At 41.9% G+C, this 19,919-nt stretch overlaps 1 protein-coding gene and 1 long non-coding RNA gene across 2 annotated transcripts; one reads left to right on the forward strand and one right to left on the reverse strand.

Moving 5' to 3' along the window:
- Nucleotides 1-551: 551 nt before the first annotated feature.
- LOC146660177 (uncharacterized) lies at nt 552-16,030 on the reverse strand. Its single transcript, XR_014913502.1, has 4 exons — nt 15,640-16,030; nt 3,601-3,708; nt 3,439-3,481; nt 552-3,327 (listed from the first exon to the last, which is right to left on the reverse strand). It is a non-coding gene; the product is annotated as an uncharacterized LOC146660177 (long non-coding RNA).
- A 151-nt stretch (nt 16,031-16,181) lies between these two features.
- On the forward strand, nt 16,182-19,656 carry ckma (creatine kinase, muscle a). The gene is made up of 8 exons (XM_085419948.1): nt 16,182-16,324; nt 17,513-17,720; nt 17,844-17,998; nt 18,164-18,296; nt 18,389-18,560; nt 18,671-18,794; nt 18,888-19,077; nt 19,162-19,656. Exons 2-8 carry the CDS (start codon nt 17,528-17,530, stop codon nt 19,338-19,340), a joined length of 1,146 nt encoding a protein of 381 aa, XP_085276074.1. The 5' UTR covers nt 16,182-16,324; nt 17,513-17,527; the 3' UTR covers nt 19,341-19,656.
- Nucleotides 19,657-19,919: the final 263 nt, after the last annotated feature.

Raw genomic sequence — 19,919 nt, forward strand, 5'->3', positions numbered from 1 at the left:
GGGAGGGGCGGTAGTTACACTCAGTATCACAGGAACAGAGCGGGAGGGAGAGAAAGAGAGCCAGGGACAACAACGTATAGTAATCATCCACAACTATCTTCAGTTGCGGATGATAAAGGATTCAGAAAGTTAATTCATGCAGGTCCATATGACAGAGAATGTGCATGTTCTTTTTGTTTTCATATTATAATTTATATTTAATTGTGTTGTGGTTTGCAGTGTTTTGTGTTGTTTCAGTTTAAATTTGTAAAAGGAAAAAGCTGAAAATTTAAATAGTTAAAAGTTGAAATGTGACTAGTTGGTTTTTGTATTATATGATTTATTTATTACATTTTATGTGGAGTGAATAAATAAAAGTATATTTACGGTGGCCCCTACAGACAAAGCACGTACAAACTTCAAATCACATACGAACTCTGAAGCATGTAAAAACTCCAAAACACGTAAAAACACGTACAAACTCTGAAGCACGTACAAACTCCAAAACATGTAAAAACTCCAAAACACGTAAAAACACGTACAAACTGCGAAGCACGTACAAACTCCAAAACATGTAAAAACTCCAAAACACGTAAAAACTCAGAAGCACATAAAAACTCAAAACACGTACAAAAGACAACAGAAGTGCTCCAGGATGCTAGGCGCAGTGTTGAACTTTTGTTACCTAGTGGCTACACAAGACACCAAGTACCAACGACCGGATTTGGTGTGTGGTAGTAACAGGTAAATGAACATTTTTTATTGTTATTTTTACATTTTTATTATTTGACTATATATGAATGCTTGTGTATAAATACACAAACAATACACATATGCATTCATGCTTTCAATTGTGTAATTTAAGTGATCTAGGTAGCTCTGTTTTGGAAGTTCAGTTCATGCTAGAAAAGTGTTTTGGAGTTTGTACGTGCTTTGTCTCTAGGTGCCACCACATATATTTATATATAAACATATATAAATAAAACCAGGCAGCACGGTGGCATGGTGGTTAGCACTGTTGCCACACAGCAAGAAGGTCCTGAGTTCAATTCCACCATCAGGCCGGGGTCTTTCTGTGTGGAGTTTGCATGTTCTCCCCGTGTTTGCGTGGGTTCTCTCCGGGTACTCCGGCTTCCTCCCACCGTCCAAAGACTTGCAGCTTGTGGGGATAGGTTAATTGGATAATCCAAATTGTCACTAGGTGTGAATGTGCGAATGAATGTGAATGCGAATGGTTGTCTGTCCCTGTGTGTTAGCCCTGCGACAGACTGGCGACCTGTCCAGGTTGTACCCCACCTTTCGCCCTATGACAGCTGGGATAGGCTCCAGCGCCCCTCGCGACCCTGAAAAGGATAAGCGGATGGATGGATAAATAAAACCACTTTTTTTTTTTTTTACATTAGTAATTCCTTTAGTGCATAATTTTATATTATTGTTAATAATTAATTAATTAATTAAAGCAACAAAACAACCTGAAGAGCCGGTTCAGAGCCGAAAGAGCCGGCTCTTTTTAGTGAGCCGAACCGAAAGAGCCAGTTCTCTAAAAAGAGCCGGAAATCCCATCACTAGTGTAGGTGAATGGTAATCGGTAACTGGCCTGTATTTGTATAGCGCTTTACTAGTCCCTAAGGACCCCAAAGCGCTTTACACATCCAGTCATCCACCCATTCACACACACATTCACACACTGGTGATGGCAAGCAGGTGAAAGTCACAGTGACTTAATAGATTCACCTCACAGGTACAAAAAAGGCCTCGTGGGAGATTTAACTGTCATATACACTAGACCTGGGCAGAGCAGCAGACCTGTAAAGCACATTCAGCCCAGCCAGTGGGCTAGTTAGTGTTTACCCTTTTCAGTTTGACTGTGAAAGCACTTAAACAAGTGTTGTAAGATTTCAATACAGCGTAGTGTGTTACCAGTGGTGTTTCTGGTGACTGTGGTCTCAGGTGCCTTCAGATCATTAACAAGCTCCTCCTGTGTAATTTTGTAAAATTCCTCCACCTTTCTCATGATCATTTTAACTATGGGCTCAAAATGTGGTCATAAATATTTTGTACTTGTAAATCGGTTTTGTACTTGTAATAAAGATTTGTATGTGTAAAAAAGATTTGTGCGTGCGTAAAAAAGATTTGTATAGAGATGGCCCAGATATTTATATAGAGATTACCCTTCAAGGACCTGCAGTTCAAAAAAGTGCCCCTCCGACAGCCAAACCCATCTGTTCTCTGATTGGATTGGGGCACTTTTTATCCGATAGCAGTTAGGTCCCCTTATTTTCAGCAGCTGTTGAAAGGATAAAGTTGTGGTATATCAGTGGTTAGAAATACCATTATTACTTTAGGATTAGTTTAACACAATGGTCAGGGCTGACCCGGGACCATTGCTGTGAGTCACAGTGCGCAGCATAAAAGTCCTTTCACATCGGACGCAGGATGTGCTGCTAATGCTAATTGCTAACTAAAAGCAAAGGATCCAGAATTTGTTGCTGGCTGCTGAGCTCCGTGGGTTTTTGCAGCAGCTCTACCAGCAGCTCTTTGGTCTTGCCCATGATGGTGGAAAGGTTAGAATGGAAGAAACTGATTCTGTGGATAAAATCAGTGCTTCATGATTGATCGATTGCAGTCTATGTGCCACATGGGCACAAAACACATCTGTGGCAGCCAGTATTCTTGTTGGGTTGTAGGGGATCAAACCCTTACTTCACTCAGTGACATGGGGATCAGTTTATAACTTTTATGTTTGGACCCTGTCTCAATGCTATGAGCTCAGTTGTTATGTTCCAGCATTTTAACATTGTATTTGAACAAGTTTATCAATTTTAGAAATGTCACCCGTCCATGGTTTCATTGTTATTGGGTGACTGGTGTAAGTGCCTTGAGGAAAACATCTTACTTCAACAGTTCAACAGCACTGCAAACTTAAGCCTTTCCAATTACTGTGGAGTTAAATCAGTGTCTTCCTAACAACATTTTCTGCCACGTACAACAATAACATACAGCCTAACGATCTGGCCCAACCCTGACTTACTTGTGTTCCACTCTAAAATGTCTGTGCAGCAACACAATCCATTGTGGAACAAATCATCTTGCAAATAATAATTCACTTTATTACAGGAGGGACTAATAAAGTTGTGGCACATGGCACATTGCACACAGGCACACTGACTGGGTTCAGTGTGTTTGGCATTTGCACCAGTACTGTGTCCTGAATGGTTAGGGTGTTAACACGTGTCTGTGGCTGGCACACCCAGACTCTATCCAGCTGATGTGGTTCCTTTATAGCTGAAGAAGACGGCTCTGCTTGACCTGGCCTCACACAACGTGTTTTGGCCTGCTGAGCGTCCTCTTCAGGTTCAGAAGACACAAACAAAAACACAACGGGTTGTTTTTCTAATAGATTTTTGACTTTTTTCATCACATTTGACATGAAAACGATTCCCCGGAATATTCTCTCACCTTTGGTGCAGTTACGATCTCTGACCCTCTTCCTCTTTTTGCCCTAAAAACAAACACATCAGAATTTTCCTGAGCTGATACAAACTCTCTGCAGTGACTGTTTCATCATTCAGTGCAGTGAAAGGCACATGGATGAACTGTATGTTGGCACTTTGGACATACATAGTTCTCTTTGGTTGACCAATTCGGATGTTCTGTGGCGTGATGACATCTTTGTGTTTCCGCCTCGTCAAAATATTTTTTCTGCTCCTTCTTTGAGAGCGACCTCCACTGTGGATAGAAGATCACAAGAACACACTGTCAGCTCGTATAAATACACAGCCACACTGCTACTACACATAACTACAGGACAGCTGGTGCACATGCACAAACAAGATGATAGAGCATTAACAGATGCATAAATATATTCAGAGTTACACTTACTCTCTCTCCCACAGCTGCACTGTCACTAATACTTAGTTCTGCTTTCACCTTTGGCCTCTGCTCTTTAAGGTACAGCATGAAGGCATTTGGGGGCTTCTTAATGTACAGGGAGTGCAGAATTATTAGGCAAATGAGTATTTTGTCCACATCATCTTCTTCATGCATGTTGTCTTACTCCAAGCTGTATAGGCTCGAAAGCCTACTACCAATTAAGCATATTAGGTGATGTATCTCTGTAATGAGAAGGGGTGTGGTCTAATGACATCAACACCCTATATCAGGTGTGCATAATTATTAGGCAACGTCCTTTCCTTTGGCAAAATGGGTCAAAAGAAGGACTTGACAGGCTCAGAAAAGTCAAAAATAGTGAGATATCTTGCAGAGGGATGCAGCAGTCTCAAAATTGCAAAGCTTCTGAAGCGTGATCATCGAACAATCAAGCATTTCATTCAAAATAGTCAACAGGGTCGCAAGAAGCGTGTGGAAAAACCAAAGCGCATAATAACTGCCCATGAACTGAGAAAAGTCAAGCGTGCAGCTGCCAAGATGCCACTTGCCACCAGTTTGGCCATATTTCAGAGCTGCAACATCACTGGAGTGCCCAAAAGCACAAGGTGTGCAATACTCAGAGACATGGCCAAGGTAAGAAAGGCTGAAAGACGACCACCACTGAACAAGACACACAAGCTGAAACGTCAAGACTGGGCCAAGAAATATCTCAAGACTGGTTTTTCTAAGGTTTTATGGACTGATGAAATGAGAGTGAGTCTTGATGGGCCAGATGGATGGGCCCGTGGCTGGATTGGTAAAGGGCAGAGAGCTCCAGTCCGACTCAGACGCCAGCAAGGTGGAGGTGGAGTACTGGTTTGGGCTGGTATCATCAAAGATGAGCTTGTGGGGCCTTTTCGGGTTGAGGATGGAGTCAAGCTCAACTCCCAGTCCTACTGCCAGTTTCTGGAAGACACCTTCTTCAAGCAGTGGTACAGGAAGAAGTCTGCATCCTTCAAGAAAAACATGATTTTCATGCAGGACAATGCTCCATCACACGCGTCCAAGTACTCCACAGCGTGGCTGGCAAGAAAGGGTATAAAAGAAGAAAAACTAATGACATGGCCTCCTTGTTCACCTGATCTGAACCCCATTGAGAACCTGTGGTCCATCATCAAATGTGAGATTTACAAGGAGGGAAAACAGTACACCTCTCTGAACAGTGTCTGGGAGGCTGTGGTTGCTGCTGCACGCAATGTTGATGGTGAACAGATCAAAACACTGACAGAATCCATGGATGGCAGGCTTTTCATAACCAAACCATGTCCATGCTACAGAGGTAGTAGCCCCTCGTTTAGCAATAACTCGACTTGTTTTGACTGGTTCTTCTGTTTGGAGCTACCTGGTTCTGCCTCATCCTCGCTGGCCATGCTGGTATTCTCTGTGCCTTCATGCGCATGGTGACTATAAGCGCCAATTTATAGTTACTTCATGTTTTAATTTGAGGTCATTTGTTTGATGCATATTCTGAAATTTGAAGTTTGAGAATAATGTATATCATTTCAGTTTACTTTGAAAAGTCTCAGCAGGATCTTGAGCTTTCTTGTGAAAGGTTTATGTGAAAAATGAACAAGCGGACGGCGGAGCCACACGATGGTTTTACCGTCATTGTTGGTAACAAAAGTATGAAACAGTCGCTTGTTCATCCATAGCGTGGTTATTTTAAGTATAAGAGATAGAAAGAAGTTTAAGAAATTAATATAGCCACTACAGTGACCATCAAAACCATGAAAAAATATTGCCGTAAACAGTTTATTTTGCAACATCACGAAACAAACGATAGTGTATAATATGAAACAATACACATTTTTATATCGTCATCCGTTATATATTGTCATATCGCACAGCCATAATCCTTTGTTTTTTGTTGCTGTTGTTTATGTTCAAGGTTAAAAAAAAATGAATAAAAATATAAACTTTTTAAAATATCTTTTTGTGTCTCTTGTTTTCCTCAGAATAAATTGCGACTAGTCTCAATGGCTGAGATGGAGGAGCAACACAGCGACACATTAACCCCGACTGCTGCAGTTCCTGTATGAACTGAGCAACTCTGAAAATCCAAGGAAAAGCTGAGTGTATTTTATTTAAAGCTCAGATGGAACTTGATGGACTAGCATGCAGGCTGCATTCAGGACTTTGACACACTGGTATGTGAAGAGTGGTACCAAGAGAAAGTGTGTGCACACAACGTGTCACTTTATGCTTGCTCCTCTCCAGCCTCTGGTGTCACTTTGTAGTCATTTGTCTTATTATTGTCTTATTTGATGCAATTTAGGTTATGTGCGCACAAGCAGAGGTTTTTGCTCCAGAAGTAACCATGACCTCGTTTTGAGAGCCGTGTTTAACGTTTAATGGCCGTGAAATATGTCTGAAATATGACTTTTTCCTCTACTTAAACAGTTAAGAGCATTTGAACACAGTGGAGAAAAAGGTGTGCATTAAGGATTTTGAAACTATGATGTTTAAGTGTTGTCACTGTTGAGCACTGTTGGTCAAGTTACTTGAAAAAAGTAATCAGTAACTAATTACCGATTACTCCCCCAAAAAAGTAATCCCGTTACTTTACTGATTACTTATTTTCAAAAGTAATTAATTACTTAGTTACTTAGTTACTTTTTAAAAACACGATTTACAACCTGAAGAGGTGATAAAGCGATAGATCTTTCAGCCCAATTCTACTTTTTCTACATAATCCATCATACAAAATATAATCAGATGGAAAATTATCTTTTTAAAACTTGTTTTATTAGTTTTAATCTTTTAACTTTATGCATCAAGCAAAAATTTTATTATATGCAACATTCTCTGACTGGAAGAAATTTGTTTAACATTTAAACTTATTTTCTGCACATTCCAGCACATAAAATAAATTTTTTTTTGTGTGTTTACACTCAGTCTTTCAAATAGATGCAAGTAAAACACAGAAGAAAATAAATAACATCAAAGACTCAGCGGTCCTGTTGCTCTATTTTCACCTGTAAAGCAGGAGTGGGGTAGGCGGAGGTTTACCCTGGTGCAGGTGTGCCGCAGCGGTCAGTGGAAGAATCCGCGAGTTTCTCTGTGAGTTTCCCATTACGTCGTTGCGCACTCGGTGCTTGCTCGGACGTTTAGGGGTTTTTTTCGCTGTAAAAATAAGTTTTCTTCCCACGCACAACGGACACTAATGTTTTTGTCACTTTTTATGGAATCAAACTCAAAGTAAGGTCAGTACTTCCACGCTTTAAACGCTGCACGCTCGTACTCTCTCCCGCACTCGATATATGATCCATTGTTGATCTGCACACAGCTGTTGTCACGAACGTCGCACTCGCTTACGTCACTGTCGTGAGACATTCTTGCAAAAAAATCACGGTTTTAGTAACGCAGTAACGCAGCGTTACTACGGGAAAGTAACGGTAATCTAATTACCGTTTTCGCAATAGTAATCCCTTACTTTAATCGCTACCTGAAAAAGTAATTAGATTACGTGTTACTGCCCATCTCTGCTGTTGAGGATTCGTGGACACAGATCCTTATTCACCACGCTGCTGTTTACAGTTTAACTCTTCATCAGAAAAAGCACTTCTATTGTACTTTGCTCCTCACTGTCTTTGAAAAGCAAGAGCTGACAAAACAAGTCCGGTAAATGCACTTTTATCTTTAAGTTTGGAACAGTAATCTGTCTAATCTATTTTGTGTTTTAGTTATTATATGGGGAAAAGTCCTTTGGGTCATCCATCCTTCCTGTTCTAATAAACCCAAATTTCAGGAACACCTTCTTTAGATCTGTTCAGTTTTAGCACCACTTAAACAGTCAAACTTTTTTGACTCAAAGTATGTTATATTGCAAGGTAAAGACCCCAAAGAGTTCAGACAAACGTTCAAAAAAGTGTGAATTACATTCACTTCATTAATGAGGTGAATGTATTCAGTCATCAAAGGTGAGTGGCTATAACTGACTACATGTGTATACTGTATCATAAGTGGACAGACATGGATGTAAACCAAACTCTGGATATTATTAAATGTGAACATATCGTTAAATATTACATTTTTTGTTTGTCAGGTGTCCTGCTTGAAGAAAACACTTGGAATGTAAACACATTTACATGAGGGCAAACAGATTTCAAGGAAAATAAAAATGCTCAAATTTGAAAGCTTGTGAGTTACTTTGTTCATGTATCAGCTGTTTAGTTGTTTATGACGAGATGGATGCTGTCGTTATATTTTAGAATAGTTTTTGAGTTGAGGAGAATAAAAGAATATTTAACATTAATTGTATGTTGTTGTGTACTAAGCACAGATTAATTTAAAAAGTTTTAATTTATGAATTTTTTGAGCACAGGGTGTACTACGTTGTAGTTGCATAGAAATGTACGTTTAAGGATATAAAGAACTTTATTTAATGAGTTACAGTGAAAAGAAGTGCTTGGAAATAGTAATATAAACAGAAATTTACATTTTTCTATTAATGGAAAATATCAGTTCATGATACAGAAAATATACTGTAAATCTACAGAATTTTATGTTTTATCATTATCATTTACAGAAAAGTCCGTCAAACTTCCGTAGAAAAAACAGAAAGTGGAATGACAGAAAATTACCTCATTTGCACCAAGTGCAAATAAGTATCCTAATTTATATATTATTGCTCATAGAACAACAACATTATTGTCAATTTCACTAACTTCACACTGTCATGGGCTGGTGTTATGATGTTCTTGTTTGTATAGTTTATACTTCAGTTCTGTTGATAGTGAGTTCTGCTTCCCTATTTAGTTCTCGTCTGTCTAGGTTCGTCCCGCGTCTGTGTCTTCCCCACTATGTTGGTTATGGTGTGTCTTCAGTGTGTGAGTCTGTCAAGTCCCCTGTGTATCAGTCTCCCTCGCGCTTTGTATGTTTCTGTCATGATCCTGGGTCCTTTTGACCCAGCGTTTTGTGTTTTCTCTTCGCGATTTTGGTTCTGTTCTCTAATTGGTGTTTACCCTGTTCCCCCCCGTGTGTTCCTGTTTTATTGTGAAGGTCTGCGTCTTATGTGAGTGTTTTCAGTTTGCCTCCCTGGTCTCGTCATGTTAATCACTCCCAGCTGTGTCTCCCACCTGTGTGTAATCTCCCTGTGTTCTCTGAGTGTATTTAAGTTGTATTTTCTGTCTTGGTAATTGCTGGTTCGTCTGTGTTGTTTCCCCTCGGTCTCCCTGTATGTATTTCTCCGGACCTCCCTGCATCCTCATTCTGGTTTGTCTTATTAGTTTACCCAGTTTAGGTTTCCGGTTTCATGTTTTGTCGCCACCGCTGTTTGTACTCACACCCCTGTAAATAAACACTCATCTGCACCAGAGCTGCCGCATTTTGGGTCCTATTTCATATTCCACACGGCTTGCCCCGGCAAACCGTGACAGTTTCAGTGTCTTTGTATCCTGTCGTCTCCCCTGTTTGTCATGTGTAATCTCGTCCATTTAAGTTCCCTTTGTGTCTCTGTCCTCTGTGTCGTGTGATGTGTGGGAAAGAGGACTCGAATGCAGCACTTACTGAGATGCGATGGTGGTTTATTATAAATGACAAAGAGGGGATGGCAAAACAGAAACTAAACTGGGAGAAACTAAACTATAAAATGGCAAACCTGAACACGAAAGGAGGACAGCAGAGGGAGAGCACACAGTGGATTCACGGAGAGGTTCACAGACAGTTTCTAGGAGACGAACACAGAGTAATGCAGAGTACACGGAGTAACACAGACGACGCAACGAGGAACACAGGCAGACACACACTATAAATACACAGAGGGACACTGGGAAATCACACACAGGTGGGAGACACAACTGGGCCTGATTAACCTTGCTCTTTGTTAAATTATAGTTTTGTTCCAAGTGTCTGCATTTGGGTCCTCCTCCTCTCTCCACATGGTCTGCTAGCATAGACCCTGACACAGACACTATTAAAAAAACAACAACAACTTTAGACCCACCTATCTGCCCAGGTCTCAGAGATCTTCCAGGAATGGTGACACTGTTTTCCAGGGACTTGGCTGGTCAGTAGAAGTGACTTCACCTTTTCACCTCTAATCTGGTTTGCAGCATAAGTTACCATGGCAATAGGATCTCTGGCTGTGCACCGTGGCATCTGTTACTAGCATTGTAAGGGAAAAGGGCCTTTGGTGGGGCTCCCAAAGGAAAAACAAACAGAAAATAAAAATTCCAACAAAAATAAAAGCCAAATCTCTCTCTAAGGCTCGACGCACACAGGGAGATCAGACAGGCAAGGAACACAGACACAGTGACAAAGGTCAAAGAGAAATTTGAAGTTTTATATATCACACCCAGAAACAAGAGGGGCAATCAGAGGGAGTGGAAACACCTGGCAAACAAAAGATAGGCGACGACATTCCATACAATGAGACGCGAGGAAGATGCATAAGGATGGATGCCACTTTGCCACATTTGGAAGGTATCATTTGTGAAACCTGGAGCTCAGCATTTGCCAGCTTAGCATTTTAATACCAGACAACAGGGCCCTATACTACAAAGTTAATCATACCCAAGTAATCTGCTACTGACCAAGTTATGTGTTCAGCATAGGTGTTAGGAGACCTTGGTCGTTGACCCAGAGTTTTGAGTTTTCTTTACTATTGTACTTTAATTTTGCCTTTATTTATCATTTATAGTCTTTTCGTTTGTTTGTGAGAGTTCTGCTTTCTGGTTTCTGTTCTGTGTTCCTTAGTTGCTCTTTCTCCCCTGTCTGCTGTATCCCCTTGGCATGTCCGCATCTGTGTTATTTTTTTCTGTTTTACTTTGAAAGTCCGCGTCTCATGTCAATGTATCTGGTTTTGCTTCCCTTGTCTCGTTAGGTCTGATTTGTCCCAGTCGTGTTTCCCTCCTCTTTCCCATTCCCTGATTGCTCCCTTTGTGTATTTAAGCCCTGTGTTTTCCTTTGTTGGTGTTGTGATCTCCCTCATCCCACGCTGTGGGTTCTGTCCATCTGCCTGCCAGTTTAAGTTTCTGTATTCCCAGTTCAGCCAGTTTTCTGTTTTTTCTTTGCCATCCACCATTAAAGTTGCATTTGAGTTCACCTTTTTGCTCTGTGTGTCTGCACTTTGGGTCCTCCACGCCTGCCTGCACGCAGCCACACATGACAATAGGAGACATTAAGCTGGACATTCAATTCAATTTTATTTATATAGCGCCAAATCACAACAAAAGTCGCCTCAAGGCGCTTCATAGATACAGAGAAAAACCCAACAATCATATGACCCCCTATGAGCAAGCACTTTAGTGACAGTGGGAAGGAAAAACTCCCTTTTAACAGGAAGAAACCTCCGGCAGAACCAGGCTCAGGGAGGGGCGGGCCATCTGCTGCGACTGGTTGGGCTGAGAGAAGGAAGACAGGATAAAGACATGCTGTGGAAGAGAGACAGAGGTTAATAACAGATATGATTCAATGCAGAGAGGTCTATTAACACATAGTGAGTGAGAAAGTTGACTGGAAAGGAAAAACTCAATGCATCATGGGAATCCCCGGCAGCCTACGTCTATTGCAGCATAACTAAGGGAGGATTCAGGGTCACCTGGTCCAGCCCTAACTATATGCTTTAGCAAAAAGGAAAGTTTGAAGCCTAATCTTAAAAGTAGAGATAGTGTCTGTCTCCTGAATCCAAACTGGAAGCTGGTTCCACAGAAGAGGGGCCTGAAAACTGAAGGCTCTGCCTCCCATTCTACTTTTAAATACTCTAGGAACAACAAGTAGGCCTGCAGTGCGAGAGCGAAGTGCTCTAATAGGGTGATATGGTACTACAAGGTCATTAAGATAAGATGCCATACATATGACATACATCACGTCATGAGTGTATACCCTGGTAGGAAGTGAACCACCTTTGTGCCACTGTATTTAGTAAGGCTTGAAACTAATGACTGCATTTAAGAATTTTAGTACAGGTGGACTTCTTTTGGCACGAGTACCTTGGTGGTCAGTAGAGCAAATGCAGATTTAAGGTTTTATTCTCTAGACCCAACCTATGACCCATCTTTGAAATAAAGCACATGGCTTCCCTACTTACCTCTCTTTTGTGAAAACAAAAGGTAGAAAGGACATACCTCCTCCACGATGGTCCTGGACTAGGTGTGGATTCATGTTGGACAGCACACTCTTTCATTTGGGATCATTAAACATGCAAAGGTCCATGGTCACGAATTGTACTGGAAGGTTCTGGGATCCTACTGACAGGCTCATTTGTTTAGAACAGAACCTGGAAGACTCAGTTGTAAATGCTTTGGTGAGCAAATGGAATAACTCTCTCGCTTCGCCCACTTCCATGGACGTTTGGTACACTTATTCATACTGCTTATTGCAGTCAGTGTTTGGGGTGTTTAGCCAAAGCAAAGGGACCTCGAGTCCTGTCTGTGATGGACAGACAACTGACTCAATGAAATTGAATCAGGGTTCTGGGTGTACACATGCTGCTCTACCAGGATGGACCCAGCAAACCTGGTATAATTATAGCCTCACCCATGCACGTGACGCAAGTGGTTAGAATTTAAATGAAGAAAGGCCAACCAGAAACCAAGCGCTGCAACAACTGCGATACCTCAAACCTGGCTTCCATAAAATCTAATTTTTCCAGTTGATAATTTGCATAATCGTCAATCAAAATAATTATTTTTTAAAAATGGTGCAATTTGGGTTTTCTTTTGTGAAGTCAGGAAAGTATAGTATAAAACACATTCGTAACAATGTAGATATCTGGAAATTAAGTAATTAAGAACAAACACATTACATATTACATGCAGCTCATACTGTGGGCATGAGCCTGCTGGTTCTGTCCAGACAGGTGCTGAGGTTAATGTGTGAAAGAAGCTTTATATATAGCCTGCCATAAAGGTGCTATTTTTAGCTGCTTGCTCCATCATTGTATTTGGTTGCAAAGCATCAGAAGTTACTTTTCCAATCATGATTTCTTGAAACTGTTTTATTATGAATGAACTGCAGATAAGCGTCAACACTGGAATTAAAATGACCCATTTCCCATTCCTAGACCAAGTGACACAATTTGCCTCACCAATACTGAGAGTGTAGCATTACACGCAGCTGCAGCTTGACACTGTGCTGTTCTGACATGGGTCAGTGCAGCCAGCACAGATTCCTTTCAAAGACTCACGCTGTTTCAAAAGTGTGTGCGAGCCTGCAGATTAATGCTCACTTGTTTGGACGTATTGAAAGAACAAAACACCAAAATTCCAGAGAAATGTAAGCAGCCATAACCGGTGAGCCCAAATCATAAAACATCTTGAAATTCTCATAACTATAATTTTGGACTAGAAACATACTTCCCTTCGGTTAGCATGTGCCCAAACACAATAGGTGACTATTTCTGTAATATGATGGTGATTCCAACTTGTTGTGACGCTGGAGGAACTCCATGAGCACCGTTTGTAGAAGGCAGCTTATGTGATGTAACCGCCCTGTTGCATAACTGCTGTAGACCAGTATTATCCAGTAGCTGTGTGTAGAAGCAGCTAGGGTCTGCTCATACTGCTTCCTCCTGAAAATTAAATGCTAAAACCTGTTCTAAGTTTTACTAACACACCCCCACACACATATATATATATTATATATGCCAAAAATATATTTTTTTTACCTGAGGGAAAAAACAAACAACAAAACAACCCCAGCCACTTACAAAGTACCTAAATATTCTGCACAGACAAAAGTAGCTGCTCTAGTTAACAGGGACAGATTGGTATGTGGAGAGATAGAAGAAACCTGCACTAATTTGGTAACATCTGACTTGTTGAAGGACAGGCAGGGGACAGCTGAGAAACATGAGAAGTGGTTTCAATTCAGGGCAAGGGCACGGTGACCCTCCTCTACAATACAACAGCAGGCGAATTAGAGTGCAAAAATAAGAGGGGACCTAGGAAAGCACGCATGCAAGCCTAAGGAGTCTGGGATGGTTGAATTGGATAGCTGGATATGTCCTTTCTGTGCTGTGGTTCACAGACATGGTGACATTGAAAGAGCAGCTGTGAACTGTCAGTTGCCAGTCAAAGATGGGTGGGCCATCCCACAGAAAGAGCTGCATTCTGGGATGCTCCTCTCTCTTGGAAAGATGCCGGTGTTATAGCTATGATGGATTCTCTAAGTCACAGGTGGCATCGATTTTCTTCCTCAACATTCCATCGCTCAGTATTCCCATCAAAGATTCAGCATCTGATAATTATCATATCAGTTTTGAGTCAAGGGTTTCAGATGTCTGTGGTGTGGGGCAGCACTGGTACCAACAACATCTCAAAACATACGTGAGAATCTTTCTCCCTTCGGTCTTCAGAGAAATCATGAAGATTGGGCTGTCACAGAAAATATTAACACACTCCCTTAAATACATGCACAGCATATTTGAACTACCCTCATTTTTTGGACTCTTGGGTCTTTAAGTTTCTAGACAGTGACACAGTTGTTGTAGGTTTTCCTCTGTACACCATTTTACCTGAAATATGACTGAAGTGCAAATTTTCATCATCATTTCATGGCCAGGTGAGACCTGTACCCTTGTTATTTCATGAAATAATAAGCCGATAAAGAATATAGAGTTAATTCCAAGTGTTAAGTTTGCATTTGCATTGTTTTGCTGAAGAGCAAAACAAAAACAAGATCATAAAGATAGCAAAAAAGTTTAGAAGTGACCAAATCAACAATCTGATGACTTAAGAAAATAGTCATTAGGAAGAGATAGGCGCATCACTGTCAGACTCTGCAAACCACTGGCTCCAAGACAAGAAGAGAAAATTTGACTTGTGGAAAACATCTATAATAGGATACAAAGACCTGGAAAATGTATTGACATGAATATTTGAAATTATTTGTCTACCGAAATATCTGTACATAAGGGTAAAAGCTGGAAATCAATATTAGATGGTTGTGATCTTTGCAGCCCAACACGACACTGCAATAAAAGCAGGTGTTACTCTGTCATGGACATCAATGCATGGGCTCAGGAACAGTTCCATACATTGGAACACAGTTCATCATGCCATCCACAAATCAGGGAAAAGTTTTGTATTTTTTTTCTACATGATGAAGAAATACTGTGTTGCACATAAACTGCACGAAATAAAAGTGTAGAATTACAGAAAATGTTCTGTTGGCTCATTGTGCACACAGTCCTATACTGCGAACCCACCGTAGAAATCATACATTTCTACAGTAGTTATTGAAAAGGGAAAAAATGGGAACATTCTGTAATTTAATTTTTTAAAATCTATTACTTAATTACTTTGGTTAGTATGAATGGCCATGGAGGAGGATCTTCATCGGCAGGAAAAGATACAGGAGTTGTTAAAATACAGTGAAAAGTTTATCAATTGTCTTCTCCTTCACATTTTCCAAAGCCACACTGCGGGCCAGTTACAGTCTTTGGGGGGCCTGTTCTGGCCCCCAGGCATTATGTTTGACACCCCTGGTGTAGATCAAAGAAATGGTAAATGGCCTGTATTTGTATAGCGCTTTTCTAGTCCCTAAGGACCCCAAAGCGCTTTACACTACATTCAGTCATTCACCCATTCACACACACATTCACACACTGGTGATGGCAAGCTACATTGTAGCCACAGCCACCCTGGGGCGCACTGACAGAGGCGAGGCTGCCGGACACTGGCGCCACCGGGCCCTCTGACCACCACCAGTAGGCAAACACGGGGTTAGTATCTTGCCCAAGGATATTTGGCATGCAGCCAGGAGGCAGCCTGGGATCAAACCACCTACCTTCTGATTAGTAGCTGTCCTGCTCTGCCACCTGAGCTACAGCCACCCCAGAAGAAGTGCAATGATCGAAACCTGACCAATCACTCTGTTTGATTCAGTGTGTTTATGCCTTCCATAGCATAAACCAGCTTCGGTGGGTGGTGGGACATTGCTCACCATTAAGATGCGAGGAGCATTTCTAGATAACAGCCATTTGATAAGTGAAGAAAATACCAACTCTTTCTAACCTTCACACCTACAGTAAGGAACCCTGACCTCCAAAGTGTGTTTGACAAAAGTGAAACTCAGCTTATTTCAGTGGCCTTTCCCCATTACCACCCCAGCCTCACTCATGTGACCTCCTCCTCCCCTTTCACATGCTCCCACACTCCAACTACAGCTATGTATGGGCCAAGGGTTGGTGGGGGGGTGTGCGGAGGCTGACGGGGGTGAGGTTACAGCTGCAGCACCCGTCTTGAATGACTGAGCTGTAAATGTGTCTCTTTCATAAACTGTACAGTATCAGTGCAGAGGCTCTGGCCAATGAGGCTGCAGTAGGCACTAAAATGGCCAAGCCAATGGCTAGTGTCTGTGTGGTATATAAAGAGGGGCCAGAGACCTCCAGAGTTGGGTGACCCCTATTTTGGCTGTGGTGAACAGGATCTGATCCCAAGGACTGTTACCTCTGTACTTGTCTGGTGTGCAGGTAAAGAAATGATTAGTTTTGTGGGGTTAAAGAAGAGCAGACGTGGAGATATGGATTGGGAGAACAAGCAAAGCATTTAAAATAGCACAAACAATTAGTTCTGGCTACTTTTTCTTTTAATGAAAAGCTGTGGACATGAAGTCCATGATGAAATCAAAGGATAATTGTGCAACAAATCTGGTACATTTGCATCCATATGATGCATTAAAAAAAGAGCTAATTTCATTGAATTGTTCTCCGTTAAGATTAAGCTTAAAGATCATGCTTTAACAGACAGGCTGTGGTTCCAGTGATAACTTGTGTCACTCCACTCTTTATTCTCGCTCTCTGCATATGATTTTCTTTTGGACAGTGATTTATGTGGACAGGTGCTTCGCAGTTTGATACATGTAGGAGAGACAGACTGAAGTCCCCCATGTGTCATCTGCGACTTTTGCTGTTTCAAAGTTACACTTTTGGAGCTTTTTGGCTGTAAACTAATCAGAAAATTGTCACATTGAAAGGAATTACTGATTTAAAGAACGGCTAATTTTGTAAATCAGTTTGGGACTGAGGTGCAGATCATATTTCATGTGATGTAACGAGTGCGTCATTGCATGCATCATGTACGTACTCATGTTGAACAGCTTATCAGGTAATGAGAGTAAGAAGAGTATATATTGTTGGATCGCAGTAGCTGGACAAGTGTGCTGCTAATCAGGCTTCTTTCAGCATTGTGACAATTATACTGTTGCAGTAATCCTGTACAGTGACACAAAGACCTTGTAGTGCTTTCAGTGAAAACACGCCTGTGCTGGAACTGACCAGTCAAGTTTTCATTTATGTGCATTTATGTGTCAATGTGCAATCAGGACAGTTGTGATTGTACGTATAAAGCTTTGCTTGTAGATACTGAGGACATAAAGGGTACACATTCAGATGTACTTGTGCTAAAAATACCCAGCCAACAGGCACTCCTCCCTGTACTCTGTTTCAAAGTGACATCTGAGCTGCTGGAAATTGAGTGACACTTGTTACCAAGATTCCTCTGCCGACACCGCTTAAAACTTGCAGCTGTCACACAGAATATCCCGTATCTCCAAATGCTGCAGAAATTTTGTGACTATTTCGATCACCTCCACAATCTCCAGATGAAACAGTTTATTATCGTTCCAAGATTTAGTCAAAGGCTTTTCCCTCATTTTGCAGTGTTAGAAAGCAATCATGCCTTTCGGAAACACCCACAACAACTTCAAGCTCAACTACAAAGTTGAGGAGGAGTTCCCAGATCTGTCCAAGCACAACAACCATATGGCCAAGGTTCTGACCAAGGAGATATATGGCAAGCTGAGGGACAAACAGACACCCAGTGGCTACACTCTGGATGATGTCATCCAGACTGGTGTAGACAACCCTGGTGAGATATGTTTCATATCAGATAAAGAAATCTGTTTCATTCCTGATTAACATTAGCCATAAAAACTAATTCTTTCATTTCTGTTCCCCCTCCGAACACACACTTCTTACTTACATTCTTCAGGTCACCCCTTCATCATGACTGTTGGCTGTGTTGCTGGTGATGAGGAGTCCTATGAGGTCTTCAAGGATCTGCTTGACCCTGTCATCTCTGACCGTCATGGTGGATACAAGCCCACTGACAAGCACAAGACTGACCTCAACCATGAGAACCTGAAGGTACCGCAGATTTCATGGAGGAGAAGTACCTTAACAAAAGACTTACTGCACAAGTCTTCAGATGTTGAACTGATTTAATGGTTTAGCACATCTGTGCATTGCTCCAGGAACTCTGTTATTTATTTATCTTTTTTCACCTGGGACTCAAAGTTTATTTGTCTTTAGGGTGGTGACGACTTGGACCCCAACTACGTTCTGTCTAGCCGTGTTCGTACTGGTCGCAGCATCAAGGGATTCACCCTGCCCCCCCACAACAGCCGTGGAGAGCGCAGAATTATTGAGAGGCTGTCCATTGAGGGTAAGTATTCAAAGGAAAAGGACTGCGTCTTTGAATTTAAGCATCCAGTGTCAGTATGGACAATATTATCCCTGCTTTGCTCCTAACTGCAGCTCTGAACAGCCTGGATGGTGAGTTCAAGGGAAAGTACTACCCCCTGAAGACCATGACTGATGCTGAGCAGGAGCAGCTGATCGCTGATCACTTCCTGTTTGACAAGCCCGTGTCTCCCCTGCTGACCTGCGCTGGTATGGCCCGTGACTGGCCTGATGGCAGAGGCATCTGGTGAGCACTGTCATTAAGTGTTAACAGGCTGAATGTGAAACATTTTCCTTAGAAATCTTTTGTCTGCATTATCTGTGTGTTCCCCTAAATGTGAAACTATATCTGCTCAGGCACAACGAAAACAAGACCTTCTTGGTCTGGGTGAATGAGGAGGATCACCTTCGTGTCATCTCCATGCAGAAGGGTGGCAACATGAGGGAGGTGTTCAGGCGTTTCTGCGTTGGCCTGCAGAAGGTATGCAGATATAACAGGCCTCGGAAAGCCGGGATGAAATGAAAACAATTGTTCAGGATGTTTCCACGACTCTTCTTCTTTCAAACCTGCCAGATTGAGGAGATCTTCAAGAAGCACGACCGTGGCTTCATGTGGAATGAGCATCTCGGGTACATCCTGACCTGCCCCTCCAACCTGGGCACTGGCCTGCGTGGTGGCGTCCATGTCAAACTGTCCAAGCTGAGCACACATCCCAAGTTTGAGGAGATCCTCACCAGGCTGCGTCTGCAGAAGCGTGGCACAGGTAAACACTCATATGCTTGTGGACCAGCTTGAACAGCCCAGTGAAATCTCCACTGCGACTCTGACTTTTGCCCTTTCTCTTTAGGTGGTGTGGACACTGCCTCTGTGGGTGGTGTGTTTGACATCTCCAACGCCGACCGTCTGGGCTCCTCTGAAGTGGCGCAGGTCCAACTGGTGGTTGACGGTGTCAAGCTGATGGTTGAGATGGAGAAGAAGCTGGAGAAGGGAGAGAGCATTGACAGCATGATCCCAGCCCAGAAGTAGAGAGGGACAATCTTCCGTTTTTCTCGTGACCGTTCATGTGTAATCGAGCCAACTGATGGACACGCAGAGGAAACAGCCGCTCAACTAGAGACTCTTGACTCTGAAAACTTCTTTCTCTTCTTTCCTGCTTTTTCTTTTCTCTGTCCTCTTTTTTTTTTTTTTTTAAGTTCTCCCGTGTTGGTTGGTAACATCCTGGGATCAGCCTCCACTGAGCTGGGCTTGCCTGGCGAATGTGGCATCACCTACTTTTTGTTATAAAAAGTAAAGATTATTGAAGCTGCTCATACTGCTCAATAATAAAGTGCCCTGTAAAACAACTAAACGAGTCGTTTTTGTCTTGTTGCAGTATAATCGACAGATAGAGGTTTTGGAAAGTAGTAGCTTTGAAAACAAGATGGCAAAATGACGGAAAAAATTGCCAACATCAGTGAATTTTATTCATCTTCAGCTCCATGTTCTCCTTACGCATCACACCCACTCATTTCAGGTTACAGTTTTCTTCTGATGGGAGGAATTAAACAGTAGAAGAGAGTAAAATTACTCATACAGGTCAAACTGTGTGTGTTCTTAAGTCTCTTT

This window comes from Rhamphochromis longiceps, linkage group LG10, assembly GCF_057381845.1.
Source record: "Rhamphochromis longiceps isolate RC_006_pf linkage group LG10, R_longiceps_female_GT1.1, whole genome shotgun sequence".
In the NCBI taxonomy this organism is placed as follows: Eukaryota; Metazoa; Chordata; class Actinopteri; order Cichliformes; family Cichlidae; genus Rhamphochromis; species Rhamphochromis longiceps.